At 40.2% G+C, this 23,574-nt stretch overlaps 2 protein-coding genes across 3 annotated transcripts; one reads left to right on the plus strand and one right to left on the minus strand.

The window, feature by feature from the left end:
* The first annotated feature begins 1,205 nt into the window (after nucleotides 1-1,205).
* On the plus strand, nucleotides 1,206-3,785 carry TSTD3 (thiosulfate sulfurtransferase like domain containing 3). The gene is made up of 4 exons (XM_063389709.1): nucleotides 1,206-1,362; nucleotides 1,501-1,656; nucleotides 1,872-2,031; nucleotides 3,364-3,785. Exons 1-4 carry the CDS (start codon nucleotides 1,284-1,286, stop codon nucleotides 3,425-3,427), a joined length of 459 nt encoding a protein of 152 aa, XP_063245779.1. The 5' UTR covers nucleotides 1,206-1,283; the 3' UTR covers nucleotides 3,428-3,785.
* A 1,515-nt stretch (nucleotides 3,786-5,300) lies between these two features.
* Nucleotides 5,301-22,723, minus strand: CCNC (cyclin C). 2 transcript variants are annotated; one of them, XM_063389704.1, is made up of 12 exons: nucleotides 22,570-22,723; nucleotides 21,555-21,661; nucleotides 18,055-18,139; nucleotides 17,740-17,809; nucleotides 16,251-16,302; nucleotides 13,606-13,661; nucleotides 12,333-12,368; nucleotides 10,857-10,948; nucleotides 10,056-10,123; nucleotides 9,701-9,780; nucleotides 7,698-7,816; nucleotides 5,301-7,040 (listed from the first exon to the last, which is right to left on the minus strand). In XM_063389704.1, exons 1-12 carry the CDS (start codon nucleotides 22,599-22,601, stop codon nucleotides 6,986-6,988), a joined length of 852 nt encoding a protein of 283 aa, XP_063245774.1. In that variant the 5' UTR covers nucleotides 22,602-22,723; the 3' UTR covers nucleotides 5,301-6,985. The 2 variants fall into 2 exon arrangements, with proteins under 2 accessions (XP_063245774.1, XP_063245775.1); XM_063389705.1 differs by lacking the exon at nucleotides 18,055-18,139 and having other exon boundaries at nucleotides 22,570-22,602.
* Between the last annotated feature and the right edge of the window lie 851 nt (nucleotides 22,724-23,574).

The raw sequence follows: 23,574 nt of genomic DNA on the forward strand, positions 1-23,574 counted from the left end.
GGTTCTTACAGTGATACATGCAATAAGTGGAGATTAACTGTGGTCATTATTTTACTGCAGATAAAATGTACAGTAAATTATACTTCAAAAGATAATTTCTAGAAGTAGTGTATTCTATCCTTATCTTGTGGGAAATGGAAAATGCGTTAAACCTCAATTAATATATAGATGTACTGCTTCAGACGGACAATTTGCAAATGTCTGTCAAGGAGGCCATATGGAGAGCCTGGCAGAAGGGCAGCTAGTGAACCAGTTATATGTGCCAAGTTCAATTTGTCACACTTTACAGTACCAAGAAATATTTTGTTCTTGTTTTGAGAAGGAAAACTCTCATTAGCAAAGATTCAACAACCTACTCCTCGAAATGCATCTTTCATGAAAAGATCCAGCATGCCTGCTTTTAAAGACTAGAATTGCTAGTATGTAACATATCTACAAAGGTATGCAGTAAATACGGAATACTGATCCAAAATGTGTGGAACAGAAGAACCTTCATTTCTCCACTCATGTTTGTCTTGGCCATTAGTCCATGTGGCTAGAAGACTGAGCTTTCAAAACTATAACTAGTGTTTTGGTTCAAAACTGAAACCAAGGATCATCGAATCATAGAATATCCTGAGCTGGATGGGACATACAACACTTGAGTCCAACTCCTGGCTGTGCACAGTACAACCACAAGAATCACCATGTGCCTCACAGCATTGTCCAAACACTTCTTGAAGGCTGGTGGGTCTGGGGCATGACCACTTCCTTCAGGAGGCTGTTCCAGTGCCTGACCACCCTCTGGTGGTCTAACCTAGACCTCCTGTGATGCAGCTTCATACCATTCCTTTGTATCTGCTCATTGGTCACCAGAAAGGAGATGAGTGCCTGGACCACGTCTCCTGTAGCTGTAAGGGGACAGTGACAGTGGTGAAAGTGGTGCAGGCCAATGCTAAAATCACCCTTCCTCCTCGGCGTAACACTCAGAGGCTGGGGATGTTTAAATTGGATTTGGCATCAAAATTCCTCATCTCTGTTTCATCTCCCAGCCTTGGTACTTTCAGGCGTCTCAACAGTTTGAGTTGGCTGGTAGAATTCACCGTGCCAGGCAATGCAGGCTGAATGCCGGACGTACCAATTCCGGAGGCGGTGTCTGTGTGACCCGGCAGGTGCCGAGCCCGGCGGCGCTGCCCGCTCCCCTGCGCGGTGACCGCGGCTGCGAGCCCCCGCCCCTGTGGAGAAGGCGCTGTCTCCTCCCCGCCGGCGGGGCCGGGCCTGCCTGCGCGGCCGCCATCGCCGCCATGGGGCTCGGGGGCTGGTGGCGGGCGGCGCGGGCCCTGCGGGCGGCGGGCGGCGGCTGGAGCCGGGCGGCAGCTCCCGGTGAGCGGGGGTGGGCGGGGATGGGTCTGTCTGGACGGGCGGGGGCCAGCTCGGCCGGGGACAGCCCCGTGTGGCTGCGTTTGGCGACGCTGCCCCGCCCCGAGCGGGCCCGGCTGAGCGGCTGTGCCTCCCCGCCAGGCCCCACCTGCCGCAGCCTGTGCGCCGCCCCGGAGCCGAACCTCTCCTACCAGGAGCTCAAGGACTTGAAGAAGGCCAATGTCCTTCACATCGACGTGCGGGAGAGGTGGGAGATCGACAGGTTTGGAAAAATCCCGGAGTCTGTCAACATACCGCGTAAGTTTTTAACGCCGCTGTGTGCGGGCTTAGGGTGTTGGTGTTCCTGCTGGCTGGAGTGGTCAAGTGGTGGTGACTGAGCAGAGAGGAACGATGCTAGAAAGCTGCTGGCATGTAGTGAGGCTGAACTCTTCCTCCGAGGAATTAGAAGTCTTGCAATGTAAACCTGTCTGTGGATGGAGAATAAACAACAGCTTGTTTTCTTTATTTCCCAGTGGGTGAATTAATGGAAGCTCTACAAATGGACCCAACAGAATTCAAGGAGCAGTACAATCAAAAAATGCCATCCAAGTCAGACCCTGTGGTTTTCTCCTGTTTGGCAGGAACGAGAAGTAAACAAGCACTTGCTTTTGCCATGTCCTTGGGTTTCAGCAGGTATGATTTTGTGTGTAAGGATAGGATTAATGCTGCTTCCCCCCATGAAACAGAGCATGTACTCACCTTGGGGACAAGGGTAAAAATTTACATGTGGAATATGAGCAAAACAATTGGTATTTGAGCTAGATACTTCCTCTTGTCTCCACTGAACCTTGAAGGATGCCATTGGGTGTTGCAGCAAAGTGAGGTGTACCACCCTCTGAAACAGCCCCTCAGCAGCTCTGCACATGTGCTGCTGGTGACACAAACTGCTGCAAGACCACGCTGCCACTGAAGGGTCCTTCTGCCTCTTAGGGCTCCTTTGCCGAGATTCTTCTTCCTTATACAGCTTCATAAGCACTAGTCCTGAGATGTAGGAAGATTGGCAAGGTGGAGAACTGCTTGCTTTGGCAGTAGTACAATCTTAAATAGCTTAACAAACCACATCCTTCTGTTGAATTGCAGTTCTCCCTGTTCAGTTCACTGTTGACAAATGATGCCTTCACTTCCTTAAAGCTCTGGAATTTTTGCCAGGAGTAAAGCAGTGAAGGCAATAGCTAAAAAAACAATGATAGACTGAAATGTAGCATTTGGCTTGCAGAATTGTTAAAGCTATCTCTTGAAGGTGCCTCGCTATCTTGAAGACTGTAGATAAAATTTAAGGCATTGGTTATTTGCTCATGTTTCCACTGAACTGCAGTTCAGGAACTGGAACATTCATATTAATTCTAGTCAAAAGTATGGAAGCATGTTCTTGTTTCAAAGTGAAAAACATCCTCTGTTACCTGTTTTTCATGCTAATTGAAGTAAATATTGCTTTGCATAGTGGATTTTTGTTTTACAGGGTTTAGTTTTGCACAGGCTGATGTCAGTAGGTTTGCAAGGAAGTAAAGATCTGTGTGCTGGGTATATATTTGGTGACAACTGAAGTATTAGACATAATAATTAGACACATAAATCTCCCACTGCTGTGAGTCTGTTCTCACTCTTTTAAAAAAGAACTGGCAACTGTTTCATTGATCCAGCTGCTATTTCTTGGTTGATGTTTGAACTCCAGCATTGTCATTTGGAAGAAAAAAAGTTACAGAACTCACTGCATGGAGGCAGGTAGTATTAGAGTAAAAGGAATGTCCATCTGGCTCATTGAAGCTAGGTATATGTGTATATGGTTGCAGAGAATTCCTGTGTTTTCTCTTTTTAATCTGCTTTTTGTAGAGTTTTTTTGTTTGTGGGATTTTGGTTTTAGGTGTTTATTTTTTACATTTCGTTTTGGGTTTTTTGCTGTGTCCTCTTAAGAGACAATACTAAGAAGGACTCTTCTTGAGAAAGGTATCTTCTGCATGTTTTCAGAGTTCAGCAGTATGCTGGTGGCTTTGACGACTGGGTAAAACATGAACCTCCAGAAAAGAAATGAAGATGACAGCCCCAGCCCTTACCCCTCCATCAGGGCTTCAGGATGGTTTGTAGATTTTAGCAAACCACGTGCATTTCACTCCTATAATGATTCTCACTCCTGGCTTCTTGTGTAAATGGACATTCACCTTCAAATGGTCATGCATATCAACTGCTTGGTTTAAATTATACCCAAAGACTACAACACAAACAGAGGAGAGGAAATTTGCTCAACCTTTCAACCTTTACTTAGGGTTATGGTTTTGATGAATGCATGTGAAGAGAACCTAAGTGCAGATTATGTTTACTTTTTTGTATTATGTAGTTTATGACTATTTAAACTAATGATGATAGGACAAATAAAATTACTATTTCTCAAATACCTGTGTTGGATAGTTTGTTTAGAATAGTCAAACTGCAGAAATTCTAGCATCAAGGGGTCAAGGAGAGAACAGAAACCCACTGCTGGCTGTGCTGTGCCAGGCCTCACCAGGACTAACGATGCCTTTTGAAGATTAAGGTCAGACTCTATAGAGGATTTCAGAGCCACTGAAAATATTTAGTTAAATGAGTAATTCATCATCCTTAGCTGTACTGATCAAGCCACCAAACTTCAGCAAACAAATGAACAAAGCAAGGCAATCTAATCAACTAAGTCAGTATTTAGTCATGAGCAGCCAATGCTTCCTTTTGTAGCTACATTAATGTTTGTTTGGAACATTTAAAACTACATACACAAAAAATGAACAACTTATTCTGTGTTACACCAAGATCTATCTAGCCCATTATTTTCTGTTAGGCAGCAACTGGTAATAAACATCTGAGGAAGAGCATAAAACAGGATTAGTATGTAGTGATACAATCTCCAGATTACTCTCATTTACAACTCAGAGCACTTCAGACTTTGCATGTCTTAGTATCTTCGGATACTTGTAAATTTTCAACAGAAACTCCCATCAGACACAGCAGTGGTGAGAAATCTTTCCTTTTGCTGCTTCCCAACTTGCCATGTATTCTTTTTATCAGCTGCTCTATCTTCTGTCATAAGTGAGCAGTTGTCACCCACCAGTCTTCACACCACTTTTGATTTTCCTAGACCCCTGCTGTCTTTTCTAAACTGAGGAGTTGTGGGTTGTTTTTTTATAATTTGAAAATTCCTATAGATCTCATTTTTTATTTTCTTTTTTTATTAATCATAATTTTTGCAAGATGTTTCTCAAGCTATTTGTAGTTTGTCAAACTACACGATCCTTTCTAATTTGCTTTCCAAATGATGGGGTTTGAGTTAACTTGTCTGATCCACCTTGTCTTTTTGGCATAAATGGCTTGTGTTTGCTTTGACACTCCAGAGTCACTTGTTGCCATGTAATGTGAAGACTTTCAGCTACCTCTCTTTCAATGAGATAGCACATTTTTATGCACCTCTCCTTTGAAGTGAAGCACAAGAAAGGTGTTTTTTTTTCTGCCTGCTTAGTAAAAAGACTGTTGAATTCACATTATGTTCCATTTCCTGTTGTTCAAAATTGCATCTTCTTAAAACTGTCTTCACCGCATCCAGCTCTTTTGACTGTACTTTATTGCCTTTCACTGTTTTTACTGAAATCAAAGATGATAAAGTTAGCCTCATCTTCCCAGTAGAGAAATGCCTTAAGAAACTTCTAGGTACCATCAAGAAGTGCCTGACATTTTAGCTCAGAGATTTAGGTCCCATTGTGTTTTAGGTGTGAAGTAAAGTCTGTAAAGACTCTTCATCAGCAAGAAAAAAATCACTCTAGCCAGAATTCTTCATTAGTTCCCCAATTCCAAAACATGAACTTTCTTCTTGGCAGATTATGTGGTATATGTGATGCTTACCTAAAGGCTAGTTCCTTTTTAAGAACTCCACACAACAGAGGTCAAGTCGTTTTGATTTATTTCTATTCCCCAAATCCACATTACAAACAGCACATTTTAGACTTCAAGAAATTAAAGCAAAATAGCCAAATTCCACTTCATCAATCAAGTATCTATAAAAGGTATGGATCAAATGGCAACCAAGTAGCAAAGACCAAAATGTCTATTTTTTCCACCTCACCGAAGTGTTTGGGGCTGGTTCACATAATGGTTTATGGAAATAACCTGAACAGAAATAAATGCTAGTAGCCTAATGGGCTACTCACAAAAACACTTCTGTTATATTTCACTGAATGACCAACCAATTACAAAGACAGGTACTTGCAAAAACAGGTGGGGTTTTTTAAGGGCCAGATTTTGAACCAGGACACATCACAGAGCACATGTTTTCAACGATTTCCCTTCAGTATTTCAGAGCAGTGAAATGTGTTGTTTCAAGAAAACAAAACAAAACAAAGGAAAAAAGAACAATGTTACTGAACTTTATCATTCAACTTTTATACTTGGGCAAGTTGGCATTATCATTCAAAATAAAGTTATACAGAACTTAATTAGAAACAAAGTTGCCTAAAACATCAAGAAAACAATTAAGGCCAATTCCTGTCTTCAATGGGATATCTGCCTGAGTAAGAAATGCAGGATATGGCCTTCAGTTTGAAGAAATCTCATTTTCTCCAGCACAAAGTTAACCAAGGAATCCCATTTCAGTTATTCTAGAGTTGCTCCTAACATCCCAATTAAAATTAGTCAGTATGAAGCTCACCAAACACTTGATTCTCTTAAATAAACTCTCTAATGAACCACACAAATTCACACTAACAGTGAAGGCAGACTAACAGTGTATATCTTTTCTACAAAAAAAATCCACCATAAAAAATAGCAATAATATCCAGATTTGTACTTGATTGTGAAATATTCCGATTGTACCATACAGTACTTTTATTTGAAAAAAAAAATCCTAGTATGTTGGGTTGTCTTAATTCCTAACACTTGAAATGTTCAGAAAACTGCAGAATCACTATACATATTGCACTTCTCTGGTAAGCTGGGCTACTATGTATCATGGCAAAAACAAACAAGTAGATCTATTGAGGAACACAGCTTTTTTTAAACCCAAAAATAGAAACTGACTTTCTCTCCTGCAGCTTTCATTGAAACTGTAACAATATTCTTTACAGGCTCCTCTAGGCATTTGTTTCTGAAGGACTGTTTGTTACTTGTTGCAGAATCTGTATTTATTTTTTTTTTAATCAACAAAACTGAAGGTAATGGATAGACTCAACGCAGAGTGCACTATCTTCCTTCAGTCACAAACAAAATGAAGACAACACAAGTCATTAATACAGTTACACTTAGGCCTCAGGTTACTGTCGCTCTAAAAATAGTTCAGTTCAACACAAAACCAATAATGAACTCTTGTTTTGAGTGAAAAATGTTAATCTTTTGCAGCTTGGTTTAAAGTTTGATTCCTTACACTGAAAAATCTTAGCACACTTGCTCCAGCGTCAGAGAAAATGATGTAGTTTTAGAGAAAAAAGCTTTCAAAACGCTTGACACAAACAAGCTATTTATTCTTCGAGTTCTTTGTCAAAGATGTTACTAAACCTTCTGTCCATTTTGTGAACACAGGAAATATCCCAGGATGTCTTGAGTCAAAGTGGTCCATAAAGAAATTCTTTGGAATGCCTTAAGATTGGCTATAACTAGAGTTCTGGCTACCATTTGGACCCTGTTCTCCTTCACTGTTGAAGAAAACAAAAACATATCTCTTCAGTAAGAAGCATCACATTACATATTTATCTTTTTTTTAATTAAAAAATACAGTATTCTGAAAGTAATAAAAACCTTTTGAAAGAAAATACTTCAACATATACATAAATAGGTCAAAATAGTCTGCTCAGTTTCCTAAAAAAAATGCAAAGGTTATTCTCAGCACGCATAAATAACTTCACTATATTTATGTGAATAATAATTTCAATATATGCCCATGAAGCTGCCTGCTGAAACTACTTCTGAAGTCAGCGTTGCCATGTTCACATTACATAAGCATGTGCACAGGAATTTGCCTGTGCAGATTCCAAACAGTGATATTTAATCACAGTAATTAAACACGACATCAAGTAGGCCCGGTTCCATTGAATCTGGCCCAGCCATGGAGCCTCACACCGGGATTCCTTACATTTGCTGAGCTGTATTGATCACATTCTAATCACATTAACACTCTCCGTAAGATAATGAATGTTATGCTTGCCATTAGTTCCTGAGCAATCAGGCTGGGTTTGTATCAGAAACATCTGCGCTGTAAAAACATACACTATACCTTGAATTAAACATTTACACATTCTGAAGATGGTAGTCTAGCTTTTCCACAGGAAAGGTGTAATAAGGAAGTACTGTACCTGTTTGGAGGTGGTTTTGGTTTAGGCATTTTACTAAGAATAGTAGCCATCTCTTTCCTCTCATCAAAGTTCTTCCACTGCTCATACAGCTTCAGAATAACCCTGATTATTTCTAAAATCTATATTAGAAACAAAAGAGATTCTAAGGTCAGATACAATAGTGATTTTATCTTTGTCACAGCCCATTTAAGTGTCCAATTAACTAAACAGGCCCCAAACTGAAACTAAACAACACAATTTTCATATTATAAACAGATATTAACTGTCTCACACTTAATCTGGTTGCAAAAAAGCATTTAATTAGTTTTTTGATTTTATTGTGAATTCAAGCCTGAACAGAATACTTTTCCCTTTCAATTGTATTTACTGCTTCTTTTCCCCTGCAAACTAAATACCTTCTTATTTATTTATTTATTTGCAACTACTGTCATAGGTTATAACTCAGCTCGTGGGAAAATACAGACTTGGGCAGCATGACCACAACTACATGACCATGCATTATCAATACAGTAATTGATGATTATCAATGTTCTATACATATTAGGGGCACAGTGTGGGAAAACAGAAGCCCCAAACCACAAAACATTCATCTGAACTCTTTCCTTCCAAAAAACAGAGACAAGGAGTTTTAAAATACTTCTTATATTCTTCTATACATATAAGAGTTGTTGACACTTCATAATCTGCTTCTGAAAGCGTAAGCATTCCATAGCACTTTGGACACTTTCTATCTACTTTAATTTCCTATTAAATTTCTACTGCAATATTTTATGTAAAAGCTGGAGAATGTTTCATTCATAATATGTTTCATCATTCTCTAAATTAATAAAGTAGACTTCTTTCTTCTTTTTAATATATGAACTTTGATATAAGTGCTAAAGCAATATATTTTGTCCTTGAAACAAAAGTCAGTTGGTGAAGAAGTCCATGGTGTTCCTGTGAAAAAATCAAGCTTAGGCTTTATCACTGACACAAGAACCAACACATGTAAACATTCAAAGATATTCAGTATCAAGCCTATGGTAATCTATTACATATAGGTGGGTTTTGCTGCCAGTTTATTACCACCCTGCCTTTAAATGTATGACAGCATAATTCACAGAGCTCTCAATGCAGCATAGCATCCACATTGTGTTTAAATGTCAAGACAAATCCTGGAATACAAACACAGTGCCATAACATCAGTGGGATAACAGGCAATAGCAAGGGCACAGAGGGAAATGGTACATCTCAATCATCACAGGCTATTTAATTCCAGACACTCTGTTTCAAAAAGAGACTGAAAAAAATAAGTGCTAAGTGAAAGTGTGATAAGGAATGTGAGTACTACTTTGATTTGCTTGCTGGAGCTAAATAAAGGTTAAAGAAGCCAACCTAAACAGTAAAAGAAAGTAGTGAAGATGAAGAACATTGTTAGTATAAGGACAACTGCACCCTGAAACCTAATAAATTAATGAGGGGATTACTTGACAGGGAATTTGCATTAGCAGGGAACTCAGCTGATCTTGGTGTCTCCCTGTTTAGCACTGACTGAAGTCACAGTGCTGGGCATCCTGAAAGTGTCAAAAATGTTCCACACTATGCTGTACTCTGCACATGTGTAGAGAGAAAATGATAATGGTGTGCTGGCATGATGTTGAAAAGCCAATCAGAAAATCACATGCACTTGTACTTAAAAGTCAAGCTCGTGCTGGCAATCTTGTGTGCTGGAAAGATGCTGGGAATTCTTTTTATGGCAAACAATGTAGAAGATATTTGGTTTATATTTCTGTCTGGAAAATGGCAATACCATCAATGTTCTTCTGTTATGAAATGGTTTTGTCTTGACTTTCGGAGCAGGGTGATAACCAAATAACCTGACATTGTCTCCCTTCCAAAGAGATCTCCCTAACTGCAACAGCATTTAAAAGGATCACTGAATCAGCACTGTGGATGTGTAAGACAAACATGACCACCATTTCTGGTCAGACCATAACAAGTGATGGGAATAAAAAACAGAGTACCTTTTCCATATCAACAGACAGCTCAGCAAACCACTGCCTTGCATCCTTCTGCTGGACAACACAGGCCACGTGTAGGCAAGCTGCAAAGATCAGGTGACATGGATATTGAACAAAGATACACTTCCAATACACTTAGAAATACTAAATTTTTCATAAACCCTATACAGTTCAACAGAGAAAACTTGGGATTAATTATCTGACTTTAAGGCTTTTTAAGTTGCAAGGCTATAGTGTCAGTGCTGTATGAAACACAACCTGAAGCACCTTATGAGGGCACTCTGAGGAATGCCTGTGATGGGACAGTGCACAGAATACATCCAGTTAAACATGACAAGAGACATTACTTGTTGCTTACCTAGAGCTATCATGAAAGGAGGGTACAGCAGACAAAGATCAGTTCTATATGTGTCATTCACTATCCTCCTGTGCAAAAAAGAACTTGTAAGTATCTTCCTGTTAACCTTTAGACCATATTCCTTCAAAAACTGCTGTTGGTTTACAAATATTTTGTCAGTTTTCCACATGGTCGAAGCAATGAGGCTGCAGGGCAAAACACCAAGGAAAGATCTTTTCCCTTGTAAAAATCTCTTAAAGCCTTTCTTTTTTGTCCCTTGTAGTCACAGCAGAAGTTTATTTGGAAATATTCTTTTGGTATATAAAAGTCTTTCTGCAGTGGATTTATATGTATACCATCAATTAATTATCTGTTTCACAAATAAGTAAGGGCTAGCATAGAAATAGTACTTCTACTGTCTTTCTGTATTTGAAACAGTTGAAGAATAAGAGTTCTGCTAACACAGCAAAAAAACCTTATAAATTGCTTCTACCTCCTATGACATGCTACAACAAGAAGACCATGTTGACAAAAAGAAATTTCCTCTACTCATAGTCACCATTCAGTAATGTTAAAACTGTGCTATTAGAACTAGTCTAAAAAATAAAAATTAGATGACTGCAAAGTAAAATCATTACAGGGTCAAAGACAGAGTAAGCTAAGTCAGGAACATATACCTGCACAGGTTAACTAGGGCACCCTTTGTATTCAAATATGGCTAAGCCTGCTTGGTTCAGCAAAAGCTTAACCACCTTTGAAGCACAACTGATAAACACTTGCTTTCTTGAAGAAAGGAGGAACTATTTCCATTGTCTTCATTACCATGCCAGAGGTAGCAGCATGTCTTCTTGGCCCATATCTTGCACATATTGGAGCAAAGGTCTATAAGGATGATATACTATCAAACAGCAGTCCTAGGAAAAATGTAATCAGGACAGAAGTTAGATTACAATGCAGAGCATGTTGTCAGTTCGTATTAAAACATTTGGTTTACAAGTCAATTACTGATTATTTTTTAAGTAGCATTCTAACACCTAGCTCTGCTCTAATGAGGGCAATGCTCTCTCTAGAATACCATTACACAGCACAGTTGCCAGTCTGTCAATGTCCTTCCCCTAAGAGACACAGAAAGTCACATCTGCAGCACACTGAAACCTCATTTGCTTACAAACCCGTAATTCCCACTTGGAAATACAAAACGCTGCCAGAAAACAGTCTGCTACTAAATACCATACATGGCGAGCATGCCAAAATAATTGATGCTGGTTTGGAAAGAAAGAAAAGAACAATTCCACTGCTCTCAAATCCCTTCATTTCAGGTCCAGATAAACAAGAAGGAATAATCCTCCTGCTAAAAACAGCCAACTGTGTGGATACTACAGGGAAAAGCTCCATTATGTTACATGTGCTGAACACTTAAGTGAAACAGTTACTGCGCACACTATATATTGCATAGCATACTGGAAAAAGAAGTGAATCCCCAAAACATAACTTGTAAATGCAATTGCTTGTGCTAAAACTCCTGTTTACAAAACTCAAGAGTTACTGCCTTGTATAGCAGAGGTATCAAGGACTAAATCTAAATAAGAATCTAAACACTGTATTAAAACAACTTGTAAATACAAACAAAAACTTTGATCTCATCTCCTCTGTGTTTAGTTCCCAAAACATATTTTCTCATCTGCTGCCTTATGCTGCTCCCTGGTTTCTCTCTCTCCTTTTCTCTGCACTTGAGCAGAACTACTTTAGTCCAGTAGTACCAGAGCCCAAGGCATATACAGAAATTAGGCACCACTTTCCCAAGCCTCCTCAGAAGACTGGGTTGCCTCCCTTCAGCTACCTGAGCAACCACAGCAATGGGATAGGTACTTTTATAAAAATCAGACATGGCTCCTTTCTTTGAAAGGGCCTGGAAGAAAATGTCCCACTATGCTCCATTCATCCAACAGCCTGCTAGTTACAGCACCATCTCAGAAAATGGGAGGCCTGAATTTGGTTTCTTCTTCACAGGATTCAAATCCACATCTCACTTCCTAGAAGATTACTCTAATTTTTAGGTTGTTACAGACCAGTCTGAATGGGATAGTACCCACCCCTTCTGCTAGAACATATATGTGTAGCCCTACATTTTTCCAGGCAAGAAGAGGGCATAGAAAGAATGCAGCTCTTCATGGTCATGACTGGCCATTCCACCCAGGGAAAAAAGGACACTGACATCCCAGTCTCTGCATCAGGACTTAGATACAGTTACCTCTCTTACAAAAACACAAGCAGTTCCACCAAGAAAACCCAACCTACCATTAATTCTAAGAGATAGAATTCACATTCTAGTATCTGTAAAGAAGCAAAATTACAATTAATAAGCAGCATGTTTCAGGCAGCAGAAAGAATTAACTGACACACAGTTTAACATCACAAATTCACAGGAATTCTCAACAATTCTTTCCGAAAGTCCTAAACACATTTTATCTGAAACTACAAAACCGAACAAAAATAAAACTGTTATTGCCTATTGCCTTATCACTATTATAACTTAACTCCAGTCATAATTACAATGAATTTAAATATTTTGCATCAAGTTTGCCACAAAAGACTGCTTCATTGGCAGCACTTGTCTGATTTGTTTCAACACATGGTAGCAGCAAATTGTTCCCAGTGCATGAAAACTTCACAGCAATAGAGAAGTTCTTTTGTAGAATTAGAGCATCTTCTTCAGCCCACTAATTTGTCAAATAGCCTTTCAAAACATTTTCAGATTTAATTTCAGATTAAATATTTTGTCCAATTGCAGCAATTAAATCAACTCTCACTCTCAATAAAGAATGTGATATATTGGTGACATCAAGGAAAAGACTGGACTACAAAAGCAGCTCTCCTAAATGTATTTCCATTTGCCTTTATCTATATAATAGCACTACAGTTTTATTATAAGGTCTTAGGTATTTTATATTCTGATATATCATTTGGGTGAAAAGCAAACCAACAAAAAAGTAGTATTTGTTACAGCCAATTTAAAACCACTTAGATGTTTAGCTTTCAAAATTCCACAGCACAGGTCAAAATTTGTTTTAAGAAAAACTATGAAACTTCTCAGTATTGTGACTGAGAATACCTTGAAAACTACTGGTAAATTTAAAATTTAAGTACTAATTAAAAACTATTTTTCAAGAGCCATTAAATTTTACAAGCAAAAATAAAACTGTTTTCTGTAAGCCAACTGTTCATGTGTGCAAGCTTGGAAGCATTCCAGGTGCAAAGGCCATTTACTTTCCCTGGAGCAATGTATTTGTAACCAACAATATTCAAAAAATCCTAAATCTCTTTCTCATCATGCTATAGAAAAACTACCATTTCAGTCACCCTATCGCTTGTCTTTCCTGCCAGTTTAAGGAGGTTATGTAAGATTTTCATTATTTTTAAAAGTAACTTTCCCAGTATCCTATACAAAACTAATCATGACCAACCCTGACATATGAGTATGAAAATATTTCTTTCTTAGAATTTAAAAGACAGAATTTCCTGCTTACAATTAATTTATTTGATCGAGTTGTATTTCAAATAGCATACTTACATGGTTCATCCTATAAGGAAACTCCTTTGGAAAGGCATATGAAAACCTAGTTTTCACTACAGTAAACAGAAAAAAGTATGTTAAAAATAATGCCATTAATACTGTCATTTCTTTCTGTTTCTATTCATTCATCTGTATATAGTCCTTCAAACCTATCTGGCAGCACAACTTTCAGTTTGTGGCTTTCAGTACAAAGGGTTTGTATTTCAAAGAGAAGTTACAAGATTTAAGATCCTGAAAAGGAAAGAAAAATATATCTGAAAGCCTGATTTGCACAGATACTCAGCCAGACATTTTGACTGCCACTTTCGACACTATTAAGTCTTCTGGTTAACCACCAACTAGCTCAGGGACACCAACTTCCACAGAGCTCTCCAGCCACAGATGTTCAGGATTTCAGTTCCAACGCTAAATCCAAATGGAATTTTCATGTGGGGCTTTTTACATAGGTTTTTACATAGGATCCTTCAACATGCAAGATTTTAAAAGAACTAATGAAGTCTTAGAAAAGCAAGCCCAAGGGCAGGGTAAGGGAGCTCAGCCAGACTTCTTGCAGGTCCATAATGTAATGATGATCTCCAGTAGAGATATTTAATTAATCTTGGTGTATTTCAGAAGGAGAATGAGTACAGTTAGTACTCATAAGATGATAACTGATAAGAAGCATGTTAATACACAAACCCAGAGTGATTTCATGTTAGAATGCTGAACAAAGGAAAACAAGAACACTTGAAGATGTCAATTTGACATTTGTAGAAGTAAAACATATAAAAATCTATTTTAAGTCCTTGTCCTCCAAGGAAAACAGGTAACATTTAACACCCTGGAAGTGGACAATATTCTTTACATGAATGACAGACAGTATATTATTAAATGATACTATTGATATTACTTCCAGAAAATCAGTATGACATTCACTTCAAAGGAAAGACAGCATCAGTCCTCTGGACCAAAGAATTGACCATTTAGACCTATGGTGAACTTTGCTAGAAAATTTGTTGTAGGACACCAAGACTGGGCTACTGGTTGGAAATTTTAATTATTTCAAGAAAGAGATGAATTAATAGAAGAGTTTCTCAAGATGTATGCAAACCTACAGAGGTACATGGTTAAAAAAATAACCAATTTGAGAAAGAAGATAGGGAGAAAAAGCATTTTTCCCACAAAGCAAGCTGCAGACACAACCACTACATGGAGCTGTCGTTTCAGTAAGATGTGTTAACAGAGGAAGAATCTTTTGAAGAGGTTGTTGAAAAGAAGATTATCTTCCTTACAAGGGAAGAAAGTGTTATTAATTTCACGTTGCTACCTAGCTAAAAGCAAGCAAACCTCTTAAATCAGCCACTATTACATTAGTCACCCCTTTTGTTAACTTTTTTTTTTGTGTTTACTTGTCTTGCCTCATTTTTTCTTGGTATTATTATTGCCTTAGGTATTAAGACCTCCCAAAAACTGCTGTGTGCTACTGAAGCAACTCTGGTAAAGGAAGACCAGGTGGAATAAATAACTAATGCTTGGAGAAAGCCTGTTGCATTTTGCCCCTGCTTCCATGAAATGCACAGTACTTATCAGGGCTGACAGGACTCCTAGGTGTGAAGGAAGAGCCGTGGGGAAAATCTACTATAGGATCCTGAGACTGGGATTTGGAGAAACAGCACAGCTAAGAACTAGATGTTCAGGCAAAATCAGCTACCACATATTTACCAAAATCCATCTAACCTTCTCTGATGCATCAAAACTTCCACATAATGATGCTTCTGATGTAAAAATAGCAGCTCTGAGCGCTAAATCCAGTACTGGTCTTGGTCATGCTGGCGTGGAAGATGTGTTTCAGTTCCTGGTGGCAGAACTGTCACATGGCCAGCCCCATGGACTGATACACTCTCCGCATGTGGAGGCTACAGATGCAGCCGGTCACCTGTCCCCTCAACGGCTGCGAGAGATTCTGAAAGCGCTGACCTACATTTGGAAGAGCACAGCCAGGAATTGCCCACTGAGAGCAGCTGGACCTTCTGGGTCAGATACAGCATTCAGCAAAGGAAGACATCACTTTAGGAGTTTGATGGGTGAGACATAAGTTACATGAACTGGGAAATACAAGGCAAGTGGGAAAGACAGAGATAAGTAACTACAGTGTAATTGTATTGAATTTATTGTGAACAATAGGTTATAAAATGTATCTTTTGAAATAAATATGTGCAAAGACTAATTTTATGATGGGGGAAAAGGATTAAAAAAATTTTGAAGGTATATAGCCTATTAAAAATTCTTAAAACAGGGACTTCCACAGAGTCATACCTTTTAATAAACTGACAAAGCCGTAAATTTCCAATTCTATCATTAAGTAGTTCAGAATTCAATTTACTACTCGAGGTTGTTTGTAAATTTTAATATTTTTATTTTATGACTTTGTTTTCACCTATGCCTGGCATAAGTTCCAACCATAATCGATGAAAACTAATGCAGAAAGGACCCGCTTGTCTCTGTATTTGGAAACAGAAGCTATTTATTCTAAATGGTTTCACTGGCTCTTACGGTCCTCCACGATTTGATAAAAAGCTACCTTTAAAAAAAAAGCAAAGAAACCAATTGATCTCCCTACAGAGCTACCTAACTAGAGTGAAATGAACATTACTGATACTTACATACAGAAGTAGCAGCAGAAATCAACCTTGTATTTGAAACAACACCAAATTCCTGAAGAAAAAGAATGGTAAATGAGGTGAACCACCTGAAACACCATACACACACACTGTTATCAAATTAAAATAATGGCTTCTTACTAAACTGGGCTTCTTTTTGCAGTATTGTAGTATTTGGGTTTTTCCCCCACCCCTTTTCTTTTCTTAAGGTGAACAGGATTAAACTTTTTACCTAAGAGTTATTTCATTGATTAGTTTTGGTTGTTTGTGAGGAACAGTAAAGATTTATGAAAGGTACTAAAGCCACAAAAGCTCAGCTGGCTAACATTCTTCACATAAAATAGACAAGAGGGCTTCAAGAAGGTTATTTTTTTCCTTATCCCATTTGGAGACAAAACTGTCTTTAGAAACCTGCCATTAACTTCCTTTTAAACTTATGTTTTCATGTGCTCCTGTGCTGAGACAGTCAGCAATCTGAAAACTTTCTGTATAGAGTGTTCTTTCAGAGAAGTCTGTTGCTGAATCAATAGTGCTGCCCTCTAAAGCTGCAGAAGCTTTAGGAAGGCTACACAGACTTCTAATTTAAGGTACATCTATGTATATACACTCTATGTCTGTGCTTGCTTTAAGGCTTATTTAACAGGTTGATAAAAAAGCACTCTCTCCAAAACTCGCTTTCTCCTTGATGTCTTCCAAACACTGGAAAGTGTCACAGTATTTGTACAGACAACAATATCACATCACCACTACTTTAGTAGATCTGTTTCTATCATCCATTAAGTATTTGAGTTCCTTCTGTAAAATTCCTTAGTGCTGACATATCATAAATTGGCCAATTTGACTTTTTTTCCATTACACAGACACTTCTCAAACAGCTGTGAAACTTGCTGCATTACAGAGGACTAACAGCAGCACCCAGCTGATGCTACCTCTTGCCCACATTCAAAGGGGAGTACCAATGGTAGAGGCATGGAGCCCTCTCACCACCATCCCTAACGGGTCAGCTCTGCATGGTAATTTCTCAAGGACAGCACATGAGCTACAACAGATGTTTAATTCAAGTAATGAAAGTGTGGTAAACTCTGAGGATCCCTTGCTATACTGAAATAGAACAAGATAATTAGGAAAAAAAATCCAATTATGTTTTAAAGTTTGAGTAAACAGAAATAAGGAGAAACACACCAGAAAGGAGACACTGATTAGATACACACAATTTAAGATACAGTGTATGTAAATATGTAACACTGTGGCACAATGAAACAGCCATTTAAAATATTTTTTTCAATTTTTGGTGGCACTTCAGGGTTAGTAATTCAGACAAATTTCGAAGGCCTTCTGTCTCCTTTTCTTAAATGCTATAGAAATCTAGGCAAAAAGGAGAAGGCTTCAACCCCCAAAGCATGAAGAAAGACAAAAAATTTAAAAGTCCTAAACATTTTCTTTCTCTCATACATCACATAATGTTACATTAAAAAATTGTAATACTTCATACCTCTACTTTGGATGCCAAAAACACACACGTGGGAGCCATTAATACTGGATCTATACTTTTTAGGGAATATCTGAAATGTTACAACAAAATTATAATATGTTGTTTCATACATGTAGAACGATTAATCTATTAAGAGCACCACACTTCCTTTTGAAAAAGCAAAGCTTAAGTTAACTTTATTAAAGCATAAAAGCTTTAGACCATCCAGAAAACAAAAGTGGCACTGTTTTTAATACAGAACTTCATTTTTAAAGGGCTACCAAAATGTGCCTAGCAAATGTTTTATTCTCGTACCATCATAGTAAACAGTCCTACCTGGCATAGAATCTCTTGAAGTAGACTGTAGCAGTGGCAATAACTTGTTGTCTTAATTTAAGATGTTCACCTAAAGCCTGGATAACTTAAAAAAAAATGAACAAAAGCTTGAGTTGAGTTTTTTTAAACAATTTGACACCAAATAGCAAAGGGTCTCAAAACATGGCTAGTGCTGGGGATTCTAAGGAGCAGCACCACAGTCTTCTCCCTCAGCTCAGTTGCTCTAGAGAGACAAAATGCTGCTGTAAACCTACAGACCTGCAGGTGAAGAACCGCTGCCTCCTGAAGCTTGGGGACACCTTCAAAAAGGAAAAGGTACCTTGACTTCATTGTGTACAAAGTGAGTATGACCTTTAAGAAGATGACAACACAAATCTCAGAAGAGCAAAGCTCAGGTATTCCATTTTAGAGCAAAACAAATTCAGACACAGGAAATAGAAATCCCCAGCTCTTCAGTGCCACACAAAATGGATGGGTTTTTTTCAAACAAGTAAAGCTGCCAACACAAACACGGTCATTAAATTTGGCAGAGGCAGCAGGTGTTAAAAAAATGACATATTTAGTCTAGGGAGAGGGGGTGGGAGACCAGAGGATGCAGTCAGCTGCTCCATCACGGTGGTCCTCTGCCAGTTGGCCAAGAAACAACCCTGGTGTCATCTGTGCAGGTAGCTCTTGTTTGGCCTCCCAGGCAAAGGAAAGGTGCCAAGCAAATTAGATGCATCAAGCTGGGATTAAGAGCAGGGGTTGGATGTACAGAATGGCACAGTGAAACATAAGGTTGTTACTTGTTATTTTTCCCATACTTCTTTGCCGCCATTACTGTGAGCACGGCTCGGCTGTGCAAAGACTCCCTCTTCTTTTTTTTCCTCCCTCATGAGAAATGTCAAAAACAATATTTTAAATTTATTATGTACAGCAGACCAAGACAGTGACCACTTGTGGGAAAAGCAAACAATTCTGTTATCAGTCATCACTAAATTCTTACTCTCTACTTAAACACTAAGCAGAGAGTTTTTTCCCCATGCTCTTATCACGTATCCCCTGTGAATGGCCAGGGTACACATTTGTCACCCACTGGCAAGGCCTAAAGCAACACTAAATCTCTGTATGTGTCATATCATTCTTTTTCTAAAGAAGAATGCCAAATTGGGATTGGTTTGACAGTGACAGTAGGACAAGCAATACTTCTGAAAAGGGTGTTAAAGCCAGTAAGCAATGTCTGTACAAATATTAAACATTTTATCAGCATATCTTGGGAGGTTGGAAAGAAATTTTGCCTTTAATTTGACCATGGGGCTAATAAGCTGTCCTACTACTAGGGCATCAGAAAAATTCAAGTATTAGGCTAAACAGAATTCTCCAAATATGTTTCATACTCCCATGGGATTTTCAGGAATGGTTAGGCCATCTGCTGTCAGAGAAAAATCAAGTGTGATTTAGAAGAAAAAAATGGACATAAGCCTAGAGCAACTTAATGAAATGGAAGCTTGTATATGCCAGGAAAAAGTCCAATGCTTGTAACTATTTTAATATTTGAAAAGAAACTATAAGATCATTTACTCCTGTATGTTTACAAAGTAAGCAGTTTCACTGGTTTGGGTTTTTTCTAATAAAGGTGGTTTTAAATCTGAGTATTTTGAGTAGCCTCTAACAGAAACATTACTGCTTCTGCCCAAAACCAAAAAGGGAAAACAACTAATACACTTCTCAACCAAAACCAGTTAAGGTATGGTGATCCAAACAGAGAAATCAACATCCGTTTCTTTTTTCAAACTACTTTAGAAGATGATCTTTTTCCGTCTCTTCATAGCTGCAGGGAGCCATACAATCAGTTAGTGATCTACTGCACTTGTTTTCCAATGAGGAAGCAGCAGGAAATTGCCCCTCTCCATGCAGATTTTAATTGCTTTAGGGAACAACCATCTCCTGGGCTGACACACACTGAATGTGACATGCTGTGGCCGAGCCTCATCTGCTCTCAGGTAGTGCAGATGGGAGACAAGGGGGGACCCAACGCAGGGTCTCTTTTCAGAGGCAGGCATGATGAACACATGGAGGGCTCGAACAGAGCCAGAGCACCCCTGACTGTCCTGCCCTTTTTGCCAGAGAGGAGAGAAAGCCCAGCACCACTCTCTCCTGCAGAGCAGGCTGTGCTTGCACAGGCATAGGGGAGACGCTGGCAGGAGGCACCGAGTGCCAAGGAAAAGGACCCTGGGAACCACAAACCAAAACTAACAAACTAGCTTGTTTACCTTGTAAAGCTTTGTTCACTCAAGAAAAACAACGAAGTGAAACATTTAAAAAGCATATTTCACAGTTCAAATTAATACTAGTGAAAAGTACCATAGAAATAGTTTTAGAAATATCCATAACCCTCCTTTTGTCTCTTTTTGTATTATGAAGTTAGGACACTTGGTTTTAACCTCAAGAAATTTCAGGAACGGATCAAATGGGTAAATCTTTGCTAGCTTGATTTGCTGATGCCCTATAAGCAATAACACAGAGCTATCCATAGTGATCACATTTATAGCATATGCAATTGTTACAAAAATAACTAAGCTAAGAGAGAAGCTGGGATAAGTATCTTTCACAGATATCATTCCAGCAGTGACATAAGACCTTCCAGTGGCTCTGGGAAAGTCACTTCTCTGTCTTAAGTCTGGCCAGACAGCTGAAAAAAATAAGCATTCTGAACTTTAAAGGACTGCTGCAAAAATATATAAAGAGCTGCTTGCAAACAAGCTACTAGTTAGCAATATCCTTTGCATAAAGAAACTTTTTAAATATTGAACAACTGCACAGAGAAAATTTTAAGTCTCTTGTAATCTGATATACTCAGGTGTGGTCATTCCTATGGATAGCTAAACACTTTGCAAGATCAAGTAAATCTTAGACAACTTCACATACAAGTCCTGAATTCTTTGGGAGAACAGGCTGTCTGCCAACAGCTCTCAGAAACTTGTAGACAATTTGACAGCCACCTGGTACTGGGAAATCAGTCAGAAGACAAAACATAGGCTGTGTTGCAGGTTTCAGAGAACATAAATGAACACAAAAAACAAGTTTCCAAACTCTGCTGTTCAAGAGGACAGCACAGATCACCTAAAATACTTACCCCACCTAAGAACCCACCTAAAGCCCAGGCTGAGTACTAATGCTTGACCCTGAGCCTTTAATACAGCAGCTTAGCAGTTTCTGCTTGCTTCTCCTTCTTTTATGTTGTCATAAGAACCTCTTGAAAATAAGTAAATTTACTCTTCGTCCTACCATAGGTTAAAATGTTATATATGCAGTTAATTAGTCTGCAAGGTCTCCTAGAATTGTGTTAGTACAAACAAATAATGATGTTATTTATATTCCACATCTTTGTTAAAACAGGCTGTGAAAGCATATGTAATACCACAATGAAAACATTATATTCTCTAAGCAATTCAAATCTTCTTCTTTTAGACATGGCACACATTGCACAGATTTTATGGCAGAAATAAAAAAAGTTTTACCATTAGTAAAAAATATCTGTAGCTTCCAATATTCTTCTTCAGTCAGAAATTTCAAGTCTTTCTGGCGTTCTTTCAATAGATCTTGTTTATCCAAAATCCATTGTAAGCTAAAGGAATGGAAAATAATTTCAGCAATTCTTTATCAACATTATACTGAGTGTCTCCTGTACAAACAGGCTATGAATTAATGCTCGGGGATAAAGGGCTTGTGGCCTTTAAACAAAGCCACAATCTTCTCAAGCAACTGTTCTTCAGGGTTTTCGAAAGTTAGACAACTGAAAAAAACCCCCACAAAAACCCAAAAACCAAACAACAAAACATGAATTACCGGGGCTGATATTAGCCTATATCAGCAGCAAACTGAGCTGGCTGTGCAGATCTTAGACCCTGAAAGTCTCTACCAAGGTTTGTGTTGCAGCCATTTCACTACGGGCACCGTTCAAACCCTGACTCGCTCAGCATGAGCTGTTTCAGGGCAGAATCCCAGGATCACTTAGGCTGGAGAAGACCTCTGAGATCATCGAGTCCAACCCACGACCGAACACCACCCTGTCAACTACACCACGGCACACAGTGCCACGTCCAATCTTTCCTTAAACGCCTCCCGGGACGGTGACTCCACCGCCTCCCTGGGCAGTCCGTTCCATTACCAATCACACTTTCCAGTGTCCAACCCAACCCGAGCCTCGGCTGCCTCACCGCCGGGGACAAGCGTGTCGGGGACCCGGGCTCCCGCACCACCGCTGGAGCCCGGGCTGGCGCGGGCACCGAGCCCTGTCCCGGAGCCCCCGAACGCTTCCCAAGCGGCAGCCGAGCGGGGCCGGCCCGGGCCGCTCCCGCACCCAGCCCGGCCGGGTCCCGCGGCGAGCAGGCCCCGCCGCCCGCCCCGCGCTCCCCCGGCCGCCCCGGGCCTCCCTCCGGCGCCGTGCCCGCCGCCCGGCCCGGCAATGAATGGCCAGAGCGCGGCGGCGGCCCGCGGCACCCGTGCCTCGCGCCCCGCGGCCGCGGCACCCACTAGTGAGAGCTCTGCCAGAAGTTCCCGGCCATGGGAAGCAGCGGAGCGGGGAGGAGGCGCCCGGGCCCGCGATGCCCCGGCCCCGCCGCCACAGCGCCGCCGCCCCCGCGCCGGCAGCAGGAAGGAGGAGGCGGCCGCCGCCGCCGCCGGCCGGCAACACGCGGCACTGCGAAGCGTTCCCCCGCGCGCGGGTTCCGCCCGGCCGCCGGCCCCCGCAGCCCCGCCGGGCGCCACGGGCACACGGAGCGGGGCGGGCCGGGGGGCACCGCCGAACCGCCCCGTGCAGCCCCGCCGCGTGCCGCACACCTTCCACCGGGACAGGCGGCTTAGCGCAGCGTCCAACGCGGCCTTGGACACTGCTAGAGATGGGGCAGCCACAGCTGCTCTGCGCAACCTGTTCCAGTGCCTCACCGCTTTCACATGGAAAGAATTTCATCCTTACATCCAGTCCAAAACTGCCTTCTGTTGGTGTAAAACCGCTGCTTCTCCCACGAAGGCCCCTATTGTAAGCACCCAGGAAGATCCAGAGCTTACTTGTCTTGTGCTGTCTCCACCTCACCTAAATTTCCCTTTAACTTACCTGTTCCCAAGTTTTCACGGCTCAGCTTGCTCTGTGTTGGAATTTTCCTCATCAAAGAGAGCCTCTAGATGTATTTACTTAATAATTATGAATTTAAACTATAAACAGGAGGTACCTGGGCCTGCTTTCTTTCCAGGCTCTTTCCTGTGGTGGCTTTCAGCTTCTTCATGGGATCAGAGATGTACCAACAACCTATTGAGATGTATCAATATTATGCACTTGGAAACTTGGGAACAGGTAAGTTAAATGGAAATTTAGGTTCTCTTTAGGAACGATGAAGCAGAGAGGGAAGATGCACAGGGTAAAAGGGTGTCATGGTTTAGAAATTATATTCTCAAATGTCCTGTTCACACTGTACCTACTCCAGACCCCACATGACTCACACACTACCCCACCCCCTTTTCCCTCCCCTTTGGGTGGCTGGA

The sequence above is a fragment of the Prinia subflava genome, chromosome 2 (assembly GCF_021018805.1).
Source record: "Prinia subflava isolate CZ2003 ecotype Zambia chromosome 2, Cam_Psub_1.2, whole genome shotgun sequence".
NCBI lineage: Eukaryota > Metazoa > Chordata > Aves > Passeriformes > Cisticolidae > Prinia > Prinia subflava.